The sequence below is a fragment of the Cucumis sativus genome, unplaced genomic scaffold (assembly GCF_000004075.3).
Source record: "Cucumis sativus cultivar 9930 unplaced genomic scaffold, Cucumber_9930_V3 scaffold91, whole genome shotgun sequence".
Taxonomy (NCBI): Eukaryota; Viridiplantae; Streptophyta; class Magnoliopsida; order Cucurbitales; family Cucurbitaceae; genus Cucumis; species Cucumis sativus.
The window spans coordinates 189,846-208,274 of record NW_022279580.1 but is presented as its reverse complement, the minus strand read 5'-3'; the positions used below and the strand labels follow the sequence as shown (position 1 = coordinate 208,274).

Genomic DNA, 18,429 nt, shown 5'->3' with positions numbered 1-18,429 from the left:
GAGTTTTTTAAATTTTGAGAAAATAAATTCGGTGGCGCACAAATGCACCCAATCAAGAGAATGAAATAGTGTGGCATAGAGTGAAACAATGTGTGGCATGAATTTCAACGTAAAATAAGGGAACACTAATTCTCTTTTTGCTTAATCCATGCCCCAAACGTGAAGTTGACTAAAATATCGCACTCCATTCGTGAGGGTCAAAGAGAGACTATAAAAACTTATACTATTATAAGTAATCGGTAGCGGTAAAGAGTGTCTTGGTAAACAAAAATGTGTTAGCTACCAAAATATCTATAGTTGGATCCAATGTGTACGGAAAAAATACTTCATTTTTTTGAAGCATGCGATGGAAATAGAAACTTTCCCATCTAACCTTGTATATTTATGGCTGCTTCAATCTCTCTGACTCTCACTCTGCGTCGAGTACCCACCACCATGACTTAAAAACAAATTGTGTCTCTTTGTCTGCGTTTCTCTTACTTTGCTTTATGTAGTACTACAACACTCAACTAATTCACTCTCAAAACCTCTTCTTCAACTCCCAATTTCATCTCCATCTGAACCTCTCCATAAATCCATTTTTACGCATGGTAAGAACCACTTTCTCTTTCATTCTGCTTCATATTGCTCTTTCTCTTTCATCCATTTTTGCTTCATGGGTTTTTCACTTTCTTCCCAACCTTTCATCTGGATACCTTTTTTCTCTGGGATTTTCTCCTCTTTTCTACTCGAATTTGTGATTTCTTGGGTTTTTATCTGCTAACTTAGGGAACCCTTTTTCCTTTCTGCTCCTGTTCTCAAGAGGGTCTTCCAATTTTGTTATTAATTCTCTTTAGAAATGGATAATTGTCAATATTTTCTCTGTTTAGAACTTTGTAGCCAGCTATTAGGTGAAAGAACACTGGTGCAGAACGCGTTTTCTTCAGTAAATGTTGACTCGAATTATCTAGAAGTGGCCTTTTCGTGAGTTTAGCTTGTAATAGTATGCTCATTAGTTAATTATCTTAATTTTCTGTTTTAGTGATAAGCATAACGGTTTTAGGTTGGAAGTTGAAGATGGATAGATACAAGAAAATAGTCATTGGAGAATTTTGAGTACCTGTTTGTTTCTATTTCAGTCGGATTTCGCTTCTCTTTGGTTTTATTGTCAGTTAGTTAATATTATAGTAAGCAATTGGCTAATGGGAGTTGAGAACATAATGAGGAGAGGGATGACTATGTCTTTGTTAATTAGTGCGGTATTAGGTTTTTTAGGGTAATTAATTTAACAAAGAAGATTATTGATGTAATGAGTTTATCCTTTTCTTCTCCGTAAAAACAAATGTCAATAGAACTTCTTTCATTTTACTTAAGCGATAAAAGATACATTGTGTGAGATAATTCAACAGACCTCTGACTCTAAACCATCCTTAGTTACAAGTAGTTGCACATGACCTCTTCTTGTTGTTTTTCTTTATCAACTGCAACTGCAACTACTTTACTTGTTGTCGCTTGTTCATGCCTTTTACTTTATGGCTTCAAATTCGAAGGTTTCATTCAAGGAATATCAGAGTCTTTTCATATTATATCTTGTGGCCATTCCTTAAAGAAGAAAATGTGTATTATCCCTTTGTTGAATGCCACCAAGATTATCTTTCGTCAAGAAATGGATGAAATGTTAAGGTTTTGAGTCAATTGATTTAGTGTGTTTTCTAATTCCCTTCGGGAGTTCTTTTTATTTTGGTAATTATTCCTCCTTTTGATATTTATGAACTGATTTGTATTTTCATAATCTCTTTCTTATTGGTTCTCAGACTTCTTCCCTTTCAGGTTTTCATTACATTATTTTGTTGGGAAGTTTGTTTCCTAGTATGACACTAATTTATTAGTTTAGGGCTTTAAGTCATACAGCCTCCAAAATTAGACGTTTAAACTTTTACTTTTTTAAAAAAAACAATAAAAATGTATCTATTCAATTACTCACATAATTTCTCCCGTCTTCAAATTTTACTTCAATTTCTTATGGTTTCTCCTGGTTGTTTGTATCTTGAAAGCCAGACAGGAAGGTTGAAATGTGATACCGGTGAACATCACATGGTTTAATTATTTAATAATAAAAAACAGGTAGGCAAAAATTTCTTTTTTATTCTATGATTGTCCTTGACTCTGAATGACATATGTTTAAAAGATTAAACTACATGTTTGTTCACAAAATTTAGGGTAGCATCTTGAGACTTTATACTTCAAATGCCTGTTATTGATTTCTGGACTTTCAAAGGTTGTATCTATTTTGTCCCTCTAAAAAAAGTTTTTAATTGATTCGAAATTTAAATTTTGTGTTTAATAGATTCCTACCAACAACTCCATCAGTTTAATGCCTCTGTGAAATGCTTGACTATATTACATTACTTAATGATAATGCAACTACCTAATCTTAGGCAGGTTTAAGCAGTTAATTAATGGAGTTAGTGACACCAGCTTATTAGAAACAAGATTGCGAGTTCAAGGGCATATTAAAATCGTTTCAATTTATAAAAACTAAATAGGCTATAGCAGATATTTAGAGACCTACAAGCATTTCGTTAAATGCATATTTTAACAAATACAATACTAAGGGAGCGTTTAGGGCAACGAGTTGGTTATTATGGTCCTAGGTTATTATAGTTGAATTATAATAGTTAGTGTTTGAGGTGTAGATTATTTTAGTTTTAGTTATAATAGTATGTGCAAAGAATGAAAAAAAACGATGAATGTTAAATAGTAAAAGTAATAGAAAATAATAAAAACTGTAGCAAATGGGGGGTTTTGAAATAATGTTGATTGTAGCTGATTGGAGATAACAAAATAGTTTTTACTGTAGCAGTAAGTGGTTATTACAGTCTTAGTATAATTGGTGCCCCAAACGCCCTAGAAGTTCAAGGATCAAACTAATGATTCAACGTATTTTGAGTGGCTGCAGAGTTCTTGAGAAGGTTCAGTTGGTTGGAAATAATACAAACTTACCCTTAATCAACTGGTTTTTTGTGTTAAACTTACTCTCTCTCTTCGTTTATATTGTTCATGTGTGGTCAGTAAGTCTTACTCTTTGTTTTAGGCCGTTTAATTCCCCTTGGTTCTGTAAATTACCCATTGGTTAATTGTTCTAGGTTAAGTTGTCAAGTTCCTTGGCACTGGTTCTTATTTTCCAGCAGGTCTTAGGTAAGTCAAACGACTTATAGGCTTGTAGTTGATGTATTCATTCATCAATTGAATGATCTTAATTTTCTAGAATCCTCCAAGAGGTGTCCTTCACCATGGTTTGAAAAGAGGTCTTCTTGGCTAAGTGGTTATGGTGTTTTCCCTGCAAGCTTTGACTTTTGAGTCTATGTCATAAGGTTATTGCAAGCAAGTGTGATCTTCTTCCCCTTCTGAGTTGTCCTTGCACAAGGCTCTGAAAGCCACTTCTAGAAATCCTTGGAGAGCTATATTCGATGGCTTTCATTGTTTTCCGTTGTTTATCCCGTGTGGAGTCTGTGGGTGGGTGATGGAGGGATTCCTCCTTTAAGAAGACGAATGTTAGGGGGATAGACCTTTCCACTTCACGTCTCATCATTCATACATGATTTCTTCCATGTGGAATCATTTTGTGGGGTCCACTCTCTCTCGTCTAGAGAATGGTTTGATTCTAGATCTTGGTTTTGTTGTCCATTAACCAAGGGGGAAACACAGACATTAGCCTTCTCTCGTTTGTTGAGAGGGCTTTTGTTCATATTGGGAGGAGGGATCTTCTCTAGGTTTCTTGCATATTAGATAGCTTCGGTTATTATTCTTTTTGTGTCTTCAATGAATTCCTCTTCCTCCATTCGTTCGGTTTTTCTGCCGTGTAAGGTAAAACTTTTGAAGAAGGTGAATCTTTTTACTTGGCAGGTCCTCCGCAGAAGAATTAACATGTTGGATGTTTTGAGGATGTTGTGTAGTTTGATGTCTCTGAAGTGTTGTCTCTTTTTCGAAGGCACAACTAAGGACTTTGACCATTTTTTTACGTTTTTGCTAGTTTGGTTTGGGATAGTTTATTTAAATAGTTTAGCTTCCAAGGTGTTAGACTGAGAGATGTGTGTTTGATGGTCAAGGAGCTCCTTTCTCACCCACCAATCTTCGATAATGGTCGGTTTTGGTGGATCGTGGCACATGTGGTATTATGGGGTATTTGGTTTGAGAGAAACAATCAGGTGTTAAGAGGATGGGAAAAACCAAGAAGGATGGGTGGGACGTTGTTAGGTTTCATGTTTCTCTTTGAGCTTCAATTGCATAGTTTTCTGTAAATACCCTTTGGCCTTTATGTTTCATTTTGTTTTGATTGGAACCCGTTACTCTTTTAGTTCAACTGGTTTTGTTTGGGATTAGTTTGTGCACCCATTTGTAATCTTTCATTTTCTTTTTCAAAGAATGTTCGGCACTTTGTGAAAGAAAAAAAACAATTATGCAACTTTTATATGCAAGTACCAAAGTCCCCAAGCACCTGTCCTGTTTATATTATTACTTCCTACTTTGTGAATTTAGGTGCATAAGTATTGACTTCCAAACACCTAGATTAGTTAGTATGTCATAATTAAGCTCCATTGCTTATTGTCTCTAAACTAACTTTTTGTGTATCATAAATCTTACGTGATTAAAGGTCATGCTATTGAATTTGTTTTCAGTTCTCAAAAACAGACCTGTGGAAAATTCTTAGCAATATCTATTAAAATTTTCTATTGAGATGATGTTCTAGTTACCTTTACGTTAACAGACTTTATTTCTCTTGATATAAGGTCACCGACCTTGTATTTCATTAGTATGATGAGTGTTTATCTCTATTTTGTGCATATATAGTTTTGCATTACAGGCATGGCTCGCCCTTTTAGGTTCCAAATCCTAAGAACATAAGCAGTGATTATTTTTTGTCGTAGTGTGATACCGAGCCGTGGCACCATAACATACTGTTCTAGTTTATCGTAGGCTGATGGAGACTTGAAGTGGCATAAATCCTGCCGATTCTTACAAAGTTGCATTAGTTAAGTTTTCATTGTTCTTGCAGGTTAAAATCAACATTGGTGACATCCAACATCGATTCTTTTGTCGGTGTTTCATATTGTCAACGAAAGTTTCGACCGTGTTATTCTAAATCCTATTTCCAATATGGGATCACCAATGTTTAATTTGGAATGTGAAAAAGATTCAGAAATGAGTAGCAAAGCTTTTTCTGACACGGCCAAGGACAGTGGTACAACCTCCTGCCTAACGAACTCAATAAAAGCAAATCATGATCAAGGTTTAGTTTCCCTTGACTTGACTCTTCATTTTAACTCAAATGATATCGACGCAAAAGGAAGTGGGGAGACTAGTAGTGATGTAGTTGGTCATATTTCGGGCCCAACAAGCCTGAGGATATTTTCATGCAATTACTGTCAGCGTAAATTCTTCAGCTCACAGGCCCTAGGCGGCCATCAAAATGCTCATAAGAGGGAGAGGACAATGGCAAAGCGAGCGATGCGAATGGGTATGTTCTCGAACAGATATACCAGCTTAGCTTCACTGCCACTACACGGTTCTGCATATCGATCGCTTGGGATCGAAGCTCATGCTGCAGTGCACCGTAAAATCTTACCTGGAGAACGGCCATTTAGTGCTAGACCTGGAGCCATGATTGATCAAGGCTACATTGGAATGCAATATTTTGTGGAAGAGGATGATGTTGGGCCATTTTGGCCAGGGAGTTTTCGACGAGTAAATGGCGAATTCATTGATTCTACGGCTCGGGAAGCATCTGAAATTCCAAGTCTGAACTCAGATACGAGAATGGCACCATCAACAACGAGTACTTCTTCACCTGATCTTACATTGAGACTTTAGCATTATTATATTAATCTTCAATTTTTGTTATTTTCCACATATCTTCACCATGGCTGTTAATTATGTAAAGTGAGGTGCCTGCAAGCGTTTTATTAAATCATCAAATAAAACTTCAATCCCAATTCTTCTTTGTCTAATTTCTTATATCTGTCATTTTTTGTTTTGTTTTGCTTATTTTTTATTTTTTGAAAATGTTCTCTTGCAGTTATTTTCATTAAAAATAATGATGAAAATAGAAATTGATTGTCAAATGTTGTTATATGGTCTTGATGACCATTTTGTCTTATCACATCAATATTTAGGAAGATTTGGTAGAACAATTTCAAACTTTGGTTTTCCTTGGATGTTATTGGGCTGCATATGGGTTTCCCCCCTGTTCTTTGTACTCATATTTGTGTAGCTAATATTAGGTGTAAGATTCGTTCTATTAATCCATAAGTTATTAAATCATTTTAGTACCCTTTAATTATGATAGTCATAAATTAGTTGATGATAAGCTGAATTGCTTGGGTTCGTACTTGTTTATGTTTATGTATTTTGCGTATGCATTCAGTTATTATTAGTCTTTTACTGTGTTAGTATTCAATTCATTCTTTTGTTTTTTCTTTTTTAAAATTAGGAAGGAAAACTGAAAATGAAAAACAAACGCTTTTGTTTTCAAATTAGTTACAAAATGTATCCAAAAACTAAAGTGTTTATCAAACGAACCTAAGGTCATCTAATCAAATGATAGGTTGAGTTATTCTCCGCTATGCCCTCCATCTCGTTGGAAAGTAAATTTTTATTTGGGATAGTTGCAAATTTAGCAATTAAATTTAAAATAATTAAGTATATAGCAACATTTTAAAAATTTGCAAATATAGCAAAATTTGTCAAATTCCTATGATCTATTGGTGATAGACCAATTTTTATAACATGGTCTATCAGTAATAGACTCTATCATGGATATTTTTGCTATATTTGCAATTTTTTTAAAATGTTGCTATATTCTTAATTATTATTTCTCAAATTGTCATCAATTACAATTACCCTAAATTTTATCATTCACTTTTCAGCAATAAACTGGACCTTATTGCATTCTAAATTTGGGGTTTTGCGAGAAAAATTGAAAGATCCTTTTCTAGATGTTTTAAATAAGGCATTTTAACAAAAGTTAAAACCAGTAAATAATAATAACAATAATAGTATTAGTAGTAGGAACTCCAATGTTACCACCTCTCAACCAAAAATAAGAAGCAAAACTTCAAAAAACTTAGAGTAAAATAAATAAGTGTCGATAAGAGTTATAGTTGAGGAGAGAAACAAATTCATATAATACCAACTATTGTCCCGTAAATGCCAAACTCAAATAAGTAATAAAAAGTTTCTTCATAAAAAAGAAAACCAAAATTTTTCCAAAACAAAGTCATTCCTAAAAATTGAAAATAAGATTTTCTGGAAATGAACAATGGTATTTTGAGACCTAAGCTTGCCATGTTGTGCACCTCAAAATATTTTCATATAGTTGGAAGTACGCAACTTGAGTGGAGCTGAGACGCATTATGAGAATTTTAGTGGATGCGAGACGGAAGGTAAGTCTTAGGTGTGGAGTTATGTTTGGGGATAAAAAATGTTTTAAATTTTGGGGGTGACATAGAGTATTTTGTTATAGGTGTTTGAGTTTACTCCCAATGTCGTCAATATTGTTGGCCATGCCCCATAACGGCAAGGGCGTTGAGAGTACTAGGCATGGCCTACCACAACATAGGTAGATGTTGAGTTGTTTATAATAAGTGATGCTAGTGTATTTAAATGAGAAATATGCTTTGCTAAAATACTTCTTAGTATATTGATTTTCAAAATATGCTTTATTTTAATTAGTCACTCATCGGAATTTAGTTCACGTTTCTAAAATGTTTTCCACTTTTTAGATAAAAGATCGTGATCCCAAAGTTGGATGGCCTACTACTACTAGTCTTCTTTCCAACTCTAGATTTCTGTTGTTGTATGTCATATACTTTAAACATGCATTTTGGTATTTAAAAATTTGTGAGGTTTGGATGGTAGTTAGAAGTATGTTTAACCTTTGTCTTTGTTTAGTAATAGAGGTTTGTGGGTTTGCACTATTATGTTAAGTTTGCATTTATGAGTATTACATATGTTTTCTTTAGTTGTTTTCAATGTTAGAGGTTAATAGCTAGGTAAGGTGTGAAGTTTAGGGTGTGACAGGAGCAATTGTAGCAATTATCTTAAATGATTTTAACTCACATCTAATTAAATTAAATTATTTTAATTTTTAAATTTTAAAGAAAATTATTTAAATTTACATAATAAAATTAAGAACTAAAGAACTAAAGAAATATAAAAATCTAAATATTATAATTCAATATTAAATGGCAAAGTTAAGAAAATAATTTTTAAAAAGAATATAATACGAATACAAAAAGGCCGAAAAAGAGTTTTAAGAAACATAATCAATATAAATATAACAAGAGATAACGGTGAGAATGATAGAATAATAGATAACAATTTGAAAAATAGCAAATCCTAAAAATACTTTGATTTTTAGCGAAACCTGCGGAAGTGGATATTTTTTTGACAATTTTCAATCGATTTTACCTTTTCATAGACTGAAACTCACTTTTCTCAGATAAAGTGTATTTGTGCAGAGTAAAATAATGAGATTAAGATTTTTCAACATAGTATATATCGAGTATGAATGATATTATAAACAACAAATTTGGGACACATAAATATGTAAAAATTTGGCAATCAAGATATAATATCATTCTCTTAGTATATAATAATTTAAATATTCCAAATATAGTGTATTTGAATAGCTCAAAAACTGAGACATGATATTGGAAATAGCATGAAAATAGTGTATTTTGCAAACACCGTTTAAATTTGGTAAATCTTAACTAAATTTGCTATTTTGTTTCTAGACAAGATGGCAACAATCTCTTATATAATAATGGGAAATATATATACAAGATTTTCAAATTTGTTATATTTTAAACAATTTATTAAATAATACCAAATTTATAATTTTAATAACAATTTGAGTTTAAATTTTAATATATATTTTTAATAACAATTTGAAGTTAAATTTTAGAATTTAATTATGTCTCAATGACATTTTTGCAATTATTTGAATCTTCTTCTTTTAGGTTTTATTAGATAAAAGAAAAGAAAGAGATTGCAAGAGGGGGCAACCGACAAGAGATAAATATAGTGAGAGAAGAATTGAAGAAGAAGTTCATTGTGTCTCCATTTGTTAACGTCAAATGTTGTGGCAAATTCTTTGATAAATTGAAGAAGTGGATGCTTCTTGTCGAATATCATCGCTGTGTTGTTCAATCTGAGAAAGTTTGAGAGGTTTTAACCCAAAGGAATTTTGTCGGGTTTCATGATTTCTTGTCGAAGCTGATTGACCATGTCTCTCTTCTGTGTTTTTGAAAATTGAATAAAAATCCTACAAAATTGCCAATAAGGAGAAGAAAAAAAGGAGGATGAACAGGTGAAACTTCTCATTAATGACAACTTTTCTAATCTTTATACTTTTGGGGAATTTTTATGTAACATATGTTATTTCAATTACAACGTGTTTTGGGTTTAGGTGAAAAATTGTATTTTTCATGTTGGATAGAGGGATTTGAGAGATTGTTTCATTTATTTATTTTTCTAATTTTCATGTTTTGCTATTCTAACAATTTAAAATTATTTTTGTTATTTTCCCAAAATAAAACTCATAATTTGCTATTCTTGTTGACAACTCATATAACAAACCGACAAAATATTTATGACCCGTGTAACAAAATGAAAAAGCTTATGAAGCTGACAATTTTTTTTAAAAAAATATTACAGGTATACCTTTCTTTTTCATTGTCTTTATTCTCTTCCTCTTCTGTGACTTGTTTTTCTTTCCATCGCCTTTTTCTCTTTTTCTTCTTCAATTTTTTAATTTTTTTTCAATCTGTTATTTGGTTGTTCCAAATATAAAAGATTGTGATTTTTTTTTTTTTTTGAATATTGAATAGCCAAATCTAAATTAACAATTATATTTAAAAAAATATAGTAAAATCTAAACGATCTTGTACAAACAATCTTTAAAAAACCCGTTTAGATTTGGGTAACTAAATTTAAACGATCAAATCTAAACGATCGTATTCCAAATCTAAATGATTATCTACCAAATCTAAACGATTGTTTTAACGATCGTGTACCAAAATATCTTCAAAAAATCGTTTGAGATTTGGCTATCCAAATTTAAATGATCAAATCTAAACGATTGTGTACCAAAAAATTAAAAAAAAACATTTAGATTTGGCCCAAATCTAAACGATCATACGTAGGAAAAAGATGATTACTTACATGATCATTTATAATAGGACTTTTCAAAATCATCGTTTATCATGAACTATTTGATCGTGTATCATCATCTACACGATCATTACATTTACTAGGGCCGTTTCAAAACCATCGTTTATCATGAACTAACAATATCGTGTATCATGAACTACATGATCACATATCATTTTCTACATGATCAATGTATCAGTATCATTTAGAAGAATAGTTATATTCGCGTGTGTGACCGGTGTCGATATTACCTACACGATCCTGTATCATTTATTACATGATTGTGTATCATTTCCTACATGAGTGTGTATCATTTCCTACACGATCGCGTATCATGATCGTTTAGAAGAAGAATTACTTGTGCACGTATGATCGATTAATCGGGTGTTGACAAGGACTTTTTTGGTATTTCCCATGTGGGCTTGTGGACTTTTTTCGTTTTCAAAATTGGTTTATACAGTGTAAATATTTTATCAGTTTGTTATATTTTTGAAAAAAACATCTTCTTTGGTAGTTGATTATTAATAATCAACGATCAAAGAAATAAATATAATATAAAAAAGTTAATTTACATATATAGAACGAAATGCAAAAAAAAAAAGATGGCATGTATAATAAAATAAATTTCTTCGAAGCCACCATTGTTTTTTTTCATAAATTTCATATTTGTCCTTGTTGGTTTTGAATTTTTTATTGAATTCGTACGCATCTTCTTCATATTTCTACTTCTTGTTCACAATTTCTTTATCTCCTCTTCAAGAATTTTTTCATCTCCTCTTCAAGAATTTCTTCCTTATTTGCCTTCTCTCATCTTTTTTTTTTTTTTTCACTACATGATCATGTACCAAAATCTAAATGATTAATCATCTATCTCAGATTGATAGAGATAGATCACTATCACTATCTATCCTAAATAGATAAGTGATAGATCTAAACGATTGTTTACCAAGATATAAATGTGTACCAATATCCTAAACGATCTTGGTACAAGATGTAGATTTTGTACAAAGATCGTGTACCAACAAAATCGATTTGATTTTGTACAAGATTGTTTATCCTAGATAGACAGAGATAGAACACTATCATTGTCAACCTTAGATAGATAAATGATAAATTCAAATGATCGTTTACCAAAATTTAAATGATCGTCTACCAATATCTAAATGATCTTTTAGACTATATTATACGATTGATTAAATTAAAAAAATTTCTCACTTGTGTGGTTGATTAATCGTGGAGTACTTTTGTTATTTCATATTGTGGCCTCGTGGGTTTGTTACTTTTTCAAAATTATTGTATATGTTGTAAATATTTTTACATTTTGGTACGTACTTTAAAAAAACCTCATATAAAAAATGAAAAGTAAGAAAATTTCAATCATGGCACTAGAACCCACAACTAAGAGATGGAAATGGGTGAGCCCTTACACTAGTAGAGCCAAGTAGCCAACCACAAGATTTGTGAAAACTTGTTTCCTGTAGTTTCTCAAATTTGGTTTATTTTTTTTCTATCTTTTCTCAAAATTTGGAGACAAGAAACGGGACAACTATCAAATAAGTTCAATTTAAATTCCATAATCAAAGTTCAATTTCAACTAAAAATATTCACCTTAGAGCGCTTAAAAACACATAACAAAATGTGTGTTGATTCTATTTCATCTAAACTCCACTGACAAAACCACAAAATTAAGCAAAATATAAAGAACCAAAGATCAAACCAGAAGTACAGCAGGCAACCATCATGATTTTAGGAGATTTTACTACTTTAGCACTTTACCTAAACGTCGCCAAAACGTCAACAGTCTTACTGGCGGACCAGAAAGTTGGTACACCTCAATAATCCACAATCCAACATTCTGAATCACTGAGGTAGCATAATTTAGGCCCAAATTCTAGTGGAGAAAACTCATATATAGTTTATACTGTTGATTCAAAATGATCAGATGGAGAAATTCTATTACGCATGTGATCTGAAGGAGCAACAGCACTGGATGCTGAAGAAGTGGCATTGGGGTTGAGAGCTGAGATAGCCGCCCTAGACGAACGTAGGTGGTTGTTAAAGTAACTTGAGAATAGGTTTATTTGTTAGCTTCAGCAAGCAAGTTGATAGTACAAGTTATTTTGTTAGTCTCTCTCGTGTAAACTCGGGTACTTATACCCTTTGTCAATATGCAGAAAAGTCAAGGATTACATTAGAGTAAGCTATTCTCATTATTGTTTGCTCTGAATGTATTGTTTTCTTAAGTGTGGTCGACGACAAAGTACGTGAAGCAGATGATTGGTGGATGATGGAAAGGCCGCTGGTGGCTGACGTTGGTCACAGGTTGAGGAAGTGATTGTTTTTTTCTTTTTTTCTTTATACAAAGAATCACTTCCTCTCCCTCCTTTAATTTGATCAAACCCTCTGTCAAAGCCCAATAAATCCTAATTATGCTGCCCCATTCTCTTCTTCAAATTTTCTTTCAAATCAGGAAGGACTAGAAAAATAGTAAATTTATAGGTTGACTTCCAATAAAGCCAAAAATTAATTTAAATTGTTAACTAAAAATCATCTCAACTAGAAGAAAGGTCTCCAGCTTTGATGGTTAATAATGCAAGGCCAATAATTACCTTGACGACATCCTCAATCCTTACCAATTGTGACATACAAAGGTGACAAAATATTTAGTGATCTTCTCCATGGAGTAGTGTAGAATCTAGATCGTTTATTTTATTTCTTTTTTTTTTAATGAAAATTATATAAAGATACACAAGGTGAGACATCAAGCGTCAAGATAAGGTGAAATAAATATTCACCGACGTACAAGGTGAAATTCTCCTTCAAGGAGAATTGCAACAACACGAGGGACCCTAAAGATTTGAGTGAACGTAGTCAAGATTGTGTTGGATGTGCGTTGAGCTTTAGTGAAGCTTTGTCTTGTAGCTTTCCCTGTTACATGGTGCTCACAGAAGGACAAATCTTGATGAACCCCTTTGGGTAGGATTCCTTGATTTACTAAGTCTTGAAGACCTTTGGCACTAATGTGGACAAGTCTTTTTGTGCAAATATATCTCTATCAATAGGCTCTTTATGAGTTACAACCAAAGCCTGATTGCAATCTCTATACACATTCGATCACATACACACCATTTATTCTTTCTCATTTGAACCTTATTGAATCTTTCCAAACCTCACAGTAGCCTCCTTTTCCTCTGTTTTCATAACTTATTGAATCAAGCATGTCCAAAGATATCAATTTTTTTTATAATTTGGACGCATACCTAACATTCTTTAGAAGTTTAATGGATTCATCTTTTAGTTTTAAGATGAACAAACCCAATGTTAACCACAGGCCATGACTAAACCTCCATTTGTTTCTTTAGAAGTGTTAAACTAGTCTTTGTTAGATGTCATGTGAAAAGAACACTCTCAATGTAGCAACCAAGTTTTAGCTGGATTTTCTAGTTCTATCGTTTAACCTGAGGTAGCCAAAGCATCTGAGTAGAAAAATGTTAGCGAGTTTCACCTAATTGAGTCGATTGAGGCTTCTAATTTTTGTTCTTCTGTTCATTTTTTCACTTTAATGTTCTCCAGTTTTTGATTAGATGTCCAACTTCTTTCTCGGCTTTCAGCTTCCTCTTCACATCTGATAATTGGTGGAACCGTTCTTTCAACATTCAAAACTTTCTCTTTTTTCTCTCCTCAGAAAAATCTACACTTTTTCTTTTTAGGAAAAACTTCCCTTTCCTTTTGCTTTCGATCCTTATTTATAGAGACCTTTCACATCCAAGGGTCACTTCTGTGCTTTTAGACGTGACGTATTAACATGTACTGCATTATGCTACTAATATGAAATTGACATGTAGTCTATATGTCAACGATAATTTGACTTTCCCTTGAGACACACACCTTATCTCATTGGGAAGCCAAACTCTTAAATGCCCAACTGTCGCCATTCTCTTTTCGAAGAAGATACCGTCGTTTCTTTTCCCACAACAAGTTGTCATGTCGCTTGACAAGATGTTTACTTCATCGTTTAAATCTCTTGAGCACAGATACTTCTCGTAGTATCATGCCAATGCCCCGCTGAACGATTTGCGTTTCTTGCCAGCGATTCTTGTCGGGTTACTCACTTTCATGCGACAGGACCTCTGGCTTGCTTTTCTCTTCATCCTTCCTTGCTGAATGTCTTAACACTTACTCGAAACAACTTTCTAAAAAGGCTCTCCTCAATAGGATGTAAACAACTTTCTAAAATGGCTCTCCTCAATAGGATGTAAACAACTTTCTAAAATGGCTCTCCTCAATTGGATGTTTTTTTTTTTTTTTTTTCAATTCAGTCTTACACTAGAAATAGAAGGAACACAAAACAAAGAAGACGAAAGTAAAAAAATGTGTCCAAGCTCTTTAGAACAAAGTGTTGTTTAAGCGAAGTTTATAGATGAGCTTAAGTTCAAATGTCACACTCCCTCCTAAGACCACCTTATGCAACCAAGTGAAGGTATGACCACCTACACACTTAACGCCTATCTCACCATATGATAATGCGTTGGATGCCTAGTAAGCAAAATTCTACCACAACTATTTAATTCAATTATTTAACGAGTGTCATACTCTTTTAGCAGAAGACTTCATTCTATGAAACTCTTAGACTCCAACTTAATGCTACATCGCCTAATTTTTGTATCGTATAGGCTAATTCAACATAAAAAGCATACCACATGTTCAAATGATTAACTCACAACACTTCACACACATTAAACTTGAATTTTTAGGAAAGGAAATACTTCATTAATACATAATAGAGTTAATATAAAATTCTAGTGCTAAGGCAAAAAAACAAATACAAAATAATTTTAAAGTGTAAATAACTTAGTTACAAAATATCCTCTTTTGCCCAATTAATCTACATGCTATGGGACCAGATTGGTGGGTGTCACTAACAAGAAAATGTAATGCAACTATGGCATGCATAACAAGCAATTAATATGACAAGTCAAAGGCTACTAAGGGGAAAGGGGAAAGAAAACAAAACATTTTAAATATTATTAAACAAAATGTCTAATGAGTGGAGATTTCTTTAGCACATTTCATTTAAATAGGTTATTGTAAACATAGTGGATAAATCATAAAATTGAAATTCATTTCGCAAACACAACTCAATTGACATGTATTTCAAATCCGAAAATCATTACTAACTTAAGCAATTTTGAACATTCGAAATCCTTAATGAGGTTTACAAAGAATCTCTTTGGAAATTCATTTTTTTCTTGTATTGTCATGCCCCACCCCAAAAGTCACTCTGTGCGATTAAGAGGAGACATGAGTACCGCTTAGATATTCTACACGAATCTCTTTGCGAGATAACACACAAAATGCCTAGCAAGAAAAATGAATGAACATAAAATTTAACGCAAGATGAGAACTCAATTTCAAATAACAAAGACTTCATTAATAGTGGATCAAGAGTACATTAAACTTGAATACACATTTTCTCAACTTCAGAAGTACAACATTTTAAGACAACAATTTGACTCTCCTTGCCTAGCTACTACATGCTTTGCGGGTTGACAATGGGCACTACCAAGTGATGCTTTCTGATTATAGCACGATAGGCGATCTAGCCAGTAAGTTCAACATTTGATGTCATTCGCTATCTGGAGATGGAGGGGAGTTGGGGGGGGGGGGGGGGTGAATAAAACAAAACATTTGAAAGATTTGACAAAAATGTCTAGTGAGTTGGGTCTTTTATCAATACCCTTAAAGCTATCAAATTTTGTTACACGTTATAAGTCATTTCACCAAATCATGCATTACAAATATTATGAGTTTCGATAATAAAATGTTGAGTATAAAGTCAATCGTTTCAATGCGTTAGGCGATCCAACACAATTCAAATCTCGTTATCAAACATTTTAATTCATATGGAAAATCATTTTCCTTTTTAAATCATGCATCAAGGTTCATATCGCGTAGAACTCATTCTACATAATTCATCACATCATCATACGTCATACTCATTGTGCATATTAATTACATCTTTGTATCATTTCCTCAACTCAAGTGTTTACACATTCTTTTACGCTTTGAGCAAATTTCCATCAATTCCACCACGCATAATGTGTCTTCCAATGTCAGATCACACAGCAAGCAAAGAGCATCTCATACCAGATCATACAACAAATATACGACATTCTATTCCAGATGACACAGCAAGAATAGAGCACTTATTCCAGATCACACAATAAGGATAAGACATCCTATACCAGATCACACAACAAATATGAAGCATCTCACACCATAACACGTAGAAAGTATGAGAAATCTCATCGCATAGGGTACACAAAATCATTTCATTTCATTTAACCAGTTCAATTCATGTTAATTCCTTTTCATTTATAAATCACATGCATTTTAAGGAATGAGAAAGAATAAGAAAAATCATATAACTTAGACTTTCCATAGAAATACAATTAAGGATTTAAACACATTAAAAGTCCTTTTATTTTTAAAATGTTTTTAAGAAGAACCACTCACAATCAATGAGCTTCATCATCCCACTTTTTAGCTGAGAACTTCCTTACTCTTCCTTGTAATTTCCTATCGAATTCATGTTAGTGAAGCGTCTCTAAAAATCTTGAAACTCTCTCAATTCTTTCTTAAGTAAGCTCAGGTAAAAGAAGCTTCAAAATGACCAACCTTCACCTATTATAAGTCTCTCCGATGAAATCTCCCATGCCAAAATGATTACTTATGTCTAACAGTGAGAGTAGTTCAATATCAGAACATCACATGTCATTGCCACTTCCTTATCTTGCCTTTTGATTGAGCGACAAAGTCAAATCGATCATTGACTTTCTTACACAAGGACGACGTCACTACTTCTTGGTGAAGGAAGCTCAAATTGTATTGCAGTTCATCGCGTAGCCTATTTCGTCATGTAGCTTAGAACGCAAAACACAAACTAGTTTTCAATCTCTTCTGTCGCATAATGTTTTATTGCATAGGCCAATCTTGTCGTGTGAATCTTATTGCATAACGTACAATGCGATTAGGGCTTTACATGTATAAATCATTTTAACATAAATCATAAGGCATAAATTCCTAACATATCACAATTGTACCCTTCACCTCGGTTGCGATATCATTCATACATTCTCATCATCGGTTATTACTGTGCGGTACAATCTCAACACACCAGCAAGTATAACCACTTACCATACATGTATAGAGTGTTTACTTATACCATATAACAAAGCATACCAGATCACAAAGCAAATGTAACATAATCTTACACCAAAGCACAAAGCAAGTGTAAGGTTCCTCATCTCAGATCACAAAGCAAATATAAGTTGTTCATCGCATAGGATACCAAAACACTTCACAAAGCATAAATCATAATTCATTTTCAAAATATACCCATTTACAAATCGAATGACAATATTAAATAAACATCATACTTAAGAGTTCAAATATGAGCTAACAATCATTTTGGTTTTCAAAATATTATAAATTCACTCACAGTCAAGATAAGATTTCCTTCTGACCTAAGCACTTGGAAAACTCCTTGTCAACCTTAAATGCGAAACTAATACGAGGAAACCTTCTTAACACCTTGTAGTTCCTCTAGCTTTTACTTAGCTTAAAGTTCAGATATTAAGCTCTAAAACTTGCCCGAAACTCTCTTTTGACAGAGTTTTAGCACTTTTGAAATCTTCTTTATAACTTCCCTTTGAGCTCACAAGGACATTCATAATAATTCTAAACTGGATTAGTATCCTTAAATTCGTCTTAACTCGTCAACACCTACTTTGTAATATTTTCTTTAGTTATGTTTAAATTTTAACCGGACACGTTCTCTGTTGAGTAACCAAGAGAAAATGTGTAGAAAATGTGTTATCATAGCTACTCAACTTTCTTCCCTTTCTTGAATCACTCACTTTACTCAAAATGTGTCAAACCTTCTTTGCGTCGTTTACTCAAAATGTGTCAAACTTCTTCAATGCTTGTTGAAATACGTCAATACATCAAATCACAAAAAAGAACTTTTGATCTCGATAACTCTTACCACATGTATAGTCTCATTATGTACCTTAGGAGATGATTAAGGTCTCACGCCAAAATGGGGAGAGATATTTTGATTTGATTTGGATTTAAATTTTGATTAAAGACTTGTTTGATTTAAACTGTGGCTCTACATTTATTGCAGATAAAAGCATGATTCTTAATTCAATTTGGATTCAAATCTTATCAACGGAA

At 32.9% G+C, this 18,429-nt stretch overlaps 1 protein-coding gene across 3 annotated transcripts; it reads left to right on the top strand.

The window, feature by feature from the left end:
- The first annotated feature begins 371 nt into the window (after positions 1-371).
- On the top strand, positions 372-5,987 carry LOC101204772 (zinc finger protein 4). Of its 3 annotated transcripts, none has more exons than XM_031890076.1 (3): positions 372-590; positions 2,038-2,103; positions 5,036-5,987. In XM_031890076.1, the coding sequence occupies exon 3, from the start codon at positions 5,137-5,139 to the stop codon at positions 5,848-5,850; it is 714 nt and encodes a 237-aa protein (XP_031745936.1). In that variant the 5' UTR covers positions 372-590; positions 2,038-2,103; positions 5,036-5,136; the 3' UTR covers positions 5,851-5,987. The 3 variants fall into 3 exon arrangements, with proteins under 3 accessions (XP_031745936.1, XP_031745937.1, XP_004140418.1); XM_031890077.1 differs by having other exon boundaries at positions 2,034-2,103; XM_004140370.3 differs by lacking the exon at positions 2,038-2,103 and having other exon boundaries at positions 377-590.
- The last annotated feature ends 12,442 nt before the right edge of the window (positions 5,988-18,429 follow it).